We start from the raw sequence: 5,002 nt of genomic DNA, 5'->3' as shown, positions 1-5,002 counted from the left end.
GACATCAGTAGCGCGATGTCACAGCTTACCTTCCTTATTGTTAGAATCCATCTCCTCACTCTGCAACAGATACATCCCTCACAACTGGTTAAAAAAGAGGAATGTTATTTAAAGACACCATACACAGAAGAAGTCCTTTGGTATAAAAGCAATATCCAAGAGTGGATAACTTTGAACTCTGAGGAAAAAAGAGCAGTAGTAAGGGAGGAAAGGGAACTGTCTGACAACAAAGTACTTACTGCTTAAAAAAAAAAAAAAAAAAAAAGCAACTGGACCCATACCTTATATCATAACTTGAAATGGATGAAAAATGTAAATGTAACACCAGAAAAATGTAACTTCGGGCTGGAATGCTTTTTATATTCTCAGCTGTCTACGTTTCTACTCATCAGTCAAGCTCAACTTTTCCATCTGCATCGGGACCCTTATTGGCAAGTGACACACTCATTTAACAGGAAGGAATTTACAGACAGCCATGGAACTGGCTTAAGACTCAGCAGGATGGAGGGATGAGGAGGGTTCCGGAACACGTGCTCCCTCCCGCTCTGCACCCCTCAGCAGTGCCACCCCCTCCGCCTTACTCTCACTGCAGGCAGGCTTTCTCCACAGCAGAAGACACTGGAGACCCAGCTGTCAACCCAGCTGAACACACGAGGGGCGAGGTCTCCTTGGCTTCCAAAGAACCCCACTGGGGACGGTCTTCCTCTTCTCTCAGGGGGCTCACGTACCGTTTTTGACCTTTCTGGCCTGGGAGAAGGGATATTCTCTGCAGTCTACCTTCCACTGGCGAGATTCTAAAACAGCTGGTTCTGTCCCTCATCTTCAGGACTACTTTCCCTCATCTGCAGCAGAAATCAAATGTTTTGTCCTTGAGCAAGGCGAGGTGAGAGGCACCGCTGGGCGCCCCTGCCTTTCTCATGCCGACATACCCCTCCCTCCAACCATCTGGGGGTGAGTCTCTTAAGCGTCTCAAACTGAGGTGGTGCTTCTTTTAAAAAAAAAAATAGCAACTAGAGTGAAAATAAAAAATAAAAATAAGTCATAAAAATTTTAAATAAAAAATACACCACACAACTCATTTGCCTCTAGCAATGCAGACACATTTAAAAACACCGTAAATTGACACGTCACCCAGCAACTGCTGCTGCAGAGGACAGGACGTCAGTCACTGTGGCCCATCCATCCACTCCACCATCCCCCAAGACCTCAGCTGGGCCGACACTGCCCGACGAGGCGGCTCCCCTGCTGCAGATGGCACTCCAGTCACCTGTCCTTTCTCAGAGGCTGCGTTCTGGTTTCATCATCCAATTCAGAAAGTACAGCGAAACAAATGTTGGTTTAAATGCTTTCACTCATCATATCGGTGGTAGTATTCTGTCATTCTAAGACTGCTGTGTGTATAATGTGAGGTAAATAGCTAATTATGGAATGTTTTAACTCATCTTTTTTTTTTTTTAATTAAGAATTCTCTGTAAAAGTTATAACATAGAATTGGTCAAATGAAACCCCTGTAGTCCTGAATCTGGATTAGATATATCAGTATGAACTCATGAGTTATTTTATCTTGAAAAACTTTAAATGGATGGAAGCAAGCATTTATCTTGCTATATGAAGTGCATCACTTTATGAAAGTATTCCAATGAATATGTGAAAAAAAATGAAATGATTAGAATTTCATCAGCTGCAATCCACTAACGTTAATGGATCAATGAGAATAGAGAAAACCAAAGATCCGTAATAAAAGAATGCCACTTGGATGCAGTGGCTCATCTGAACTGAGAGCAGAGGGCACACCGAGCCACACCGTGAGTCTGCCGACAGCAAACACGGTAAAGAAACTACCAGCCAAACGGCCTGAGATCTTAGAGATGGAGGAAAAACTTAAGGAATAAAACAGATATAAAAACATTTTTTAAAAAAAATGGAATACTGATCTCGATTAGGACAGTGGTTATAGGATAGTGGATAGTGGCTGGGCATCTGGGATGGATGGCAGAGTTCTGGGCGGTGGCTGCAGGGTTAGGGTGAGAATCACAGGCAGTGCAGCTGGGAAACGGTGCTCAATGTATGGGATGCAATAAATATGTTTCGTGAGCCCTTCGATTTTCAGGCAGTTCATCCATTTTCACTGCCACGTACAATAAAATGTTGACTGAAACAAACGACAAGGAAACACCGCAATGGTTTCAGCCATCGTATCTAAAATAGAACTTTTTTAACAGTTTGATCACACGAATCTTACAAGGCAGCGTTTATAGCATCAATCTAACACTTTTATAAACAGCATTTATTGTACAGAGTACTGAGGAGAAAATATTTACAGCCATTTGTTCTCATTACTACACCTGTCCTGTCCTGCAATACTGAAAAGGCGGAATGTGGCACAAAAATAACCCTTCGGAATTACAAATTAGAAAAACAACACTTTAAAAAAAGGTTTTTACTTTTCTGGTAGAAATATAAAAACTGGTTTATGGGAAAGAAATCAAACCAAAAATCCAGTCAATTAGAGAGGTGGCTTTAACACTAAAGTTTTGTCCCTTAAACCAACTTGTCAACAGCAGTAAGTGTTTAAAACCTAACTATAAATAAGTGGGCAGCGCTGCCCAAATAGCAGCAGCACAGTGCAGCGACTCACGTAACACTGCTGTCCCCTGTGCGGAAGCGACAGCCCTCCCGGCGCTCCCACGGGGCACGTGCAGGCCGTCACCACGGTTGGCGGGGCTGCCCCACCCCCCACCGTTTCAATGTACCAAACTGATTTCTTAAAAGGCGGTGGGTGGGGAGGGCAGGAGCCCACGACGGCTATTACGTCGTCTTCCTGAAACCCTTCAGGATGGGGTAGATGTTCTCAAACGCCTCGTAAATCTCTGCTCTGACTTTAGCACCTGTGGAGATGAGTTGGAGTAGAGATGAGACTGCCATGGCATTTAATACACAAAGAGGAAAATTATGCTTTTAAAACAAAACTACTAGCACGATTCTTTCCATTCCCGGTGAGACTAACAGACGCGGGCATCCATATGTTCATTTGGAACCCCTTGCCACAATCTTACTTTTGTTTTTAAAGCAGTATTTTCTTCACATGGCTCTTTAAACTACAACTGTGCTGTTGGCCTGGTGTCACCATGCTGGTCCCCACACCAGGTCACAAACGGAGGTCGGCAGTGGGAACAGCTGCATCTTTCCCTCCCCATTGCTGTCTCCGACCAGCCTCCTTTGAGTCGCCCAGTGTGGTCTCCACACGATAGTGCTGATGAGAGCCAAAGCTTCAGAGGGCAGGCTCCAACCCAGAGCACCACCTCTAAGCCGGGGTGATGCGCCCTCCTCCCCTCCCCCCAGGTCACACTTGGCTGAAGGTCCAGCACAGATGCGTGAGCTTCCCTGCCCTCACTTCCTCTGGTCCTTCTCCTCAGAGTGCTGGCGGGGAGGAAAAGAAAAAAGAGCCAAAGCCATCTTTACAAGTGACTCTCCGAGTATCCCAATGCCATGAAATTACTTTTCAGCATTGAGAAAATGCCATTCCTGAAACTTTCAAACCTTTAGACACTACTTCCTGTTAAAACTTACCTGTTAATACAACTTTTCCAGAAACAAAAATAAGGAGAACAATCCTGGGTTTGATCATCCTGTAGATTAAACCAGGAAATAACTCTGGCTCATAACTAGAACGAAAATGGCAAAAACAATTTGTGAATTAAAAGTTACGAATGCGTTTCGATAAAATGAGGGCGTGTACCAAGGAAAACACTGAATAAACAGCCAACTAACAGGGAGGCAAAGCCCAGTTCTTTAAGTGGCATCAAGGAGAGAGGGCCACTGGGCTGACTCGTTATCGGCACTTGGAGACCAAGTAACTATTTCCAGCAAATCTGGGTTTTCTGACGTAATGAGAGCTTTACACTGATGTTTTGTAGTGCCTCTGACTCCCATCAAGTGTCATTCTGGACAAGTTTAGGTATATCACTTATTTCTAAGATCTGACAGGAGCATTTTGCCTTTTAATCATTCCCATCTTGTCTCCTTAAACTGAAATATGCTGCAGCTGTTGCTGCTGGTCAGGCAGGCTACCCAGTGGAGAGTAAGTGTCCCTCCCGACCGTGCCCCCTGACTGAATGCATGGCTAGTATGTCCTATTCTGAGCCCAGTCACCTCAGTTTGTTAGTCCGGAGACTGAAACATTAGAGTATGTGTGTTTACCCCGGGGGAAACTCAGGGCAGGTTTCTCTGAGGAAGAGGTGTCTGGGCGGGTACATGAAATGTGAGTGCGGGTTTCCTAGGTGAAAGTGAATGCGTGTGTGCCAGGTACAGAAGTGGGATGTGCAAAGGCCCTGCTGCCAGGAGGGGTGCGGCAAGCTTCAGGGAGCTGTGCGCAGGGGGCTGGAGTGGGGGGCAGGGACCATCGGCCTGCAGGTCCCCCGCAAGAAGTAGCAGGGAAACAAACACACAGGCTGTTCCTACGACTGCTGGGAGGTCTGAGAGCACTGACCAGAAGAAACTGAAAACACTGGAGAGAAATTCGTGCATTTAAAACGTAATCACTTGGACGTGGTTCCATAGTATAGCGGTCAGCATGTCTGCTTTGCACACAGAAGGTCCCGGGTTCGCGCCCCAGTGGAGCCACGGTCCATGGTCTACGGCCAGGCCACCCTGAACAAGCCCGATGTTTGATCTCAGAAGCTAAGCAGGGTCGGGCCTGGTTAGTACTTGGATGGAAGACCACCTAGGAAGACCAGGTGCTATAGGCATTAATAATAATAATAAATAATAAAAATATAAATTAAAAAAAAATAATAAAACGTAATCACCGAACAGTCAAGTGAAACGCACCTAGAAGGGAAACCAGCGCCACCACGGTAAGGGGTGCTGACGGTCCGCGTGCGCAGTGGGAAGTGGGGGGCCAGTGAGGACAGCAGGTGTGGCCGTGGCCCCAGGAAGAAGCCTCTGCAGCAAACTCGTCTGCAGCCACAGCATTTCTCACGTGCTGGTGACTGCACTTCGA

At 46.0% G+C, this 5,002-nt stretch overlaps 1 protein-coding gene and 1 pseudogene across 1 annotated transcript in view; one reads left to right on the top strand and one right to left on the bottom strand.

Moving 5' to 3' along the window:
• Positions 1 to 2,181: 2,181 nt before the first annotated feature.
• Positions 2,182 to 5,002, bottom strand: part of TBP (TATA-box binding protein) — a 12,438-nt gene continuing 9,617 nt past the window's right edge. The window contains exons 7-8 of the mRNA XM_006915056.3: positions 3,571 to 3,671; positions 2,182 to 2,888 (exon numbers count right to left, since the gene is read on the bottom strand). Coding sequence (XP_006915118.1) covers positions 2,809 to 2,888; positions 3,571 to 3,671 — 181 coding nt within the window. The 3' untranslated portion in view covers positions 2,182 to 2,808. The remainder of the gene's footprint in view (positions 2,889 to 3,570; positions 3,672 to 5,002) is intronic.
• On the top strand, positions 4,633 to 4,748 carry LOC112482351 (annotated as a pseudogene).

This window comes from Pteropus alecto, unplaced genomic scaffold, assembly GCF_000325575.1.
Source record: "Pteropus alecto unplaced genomic scaffold, ASM32557v1 scaffold195, whole genome shotgun sequence".
NCBI classification, from domain to species: Eukaryota; Metazoa; Chordata; class Mammalia; order Chiroptera; family Pteropodidae; genus Pteropus; species Pteropus alecto.
Note: the sequence above shows the minus strand (reverse complement) of the source record. Positions and strands in the feature narration are given on the sequence as shown.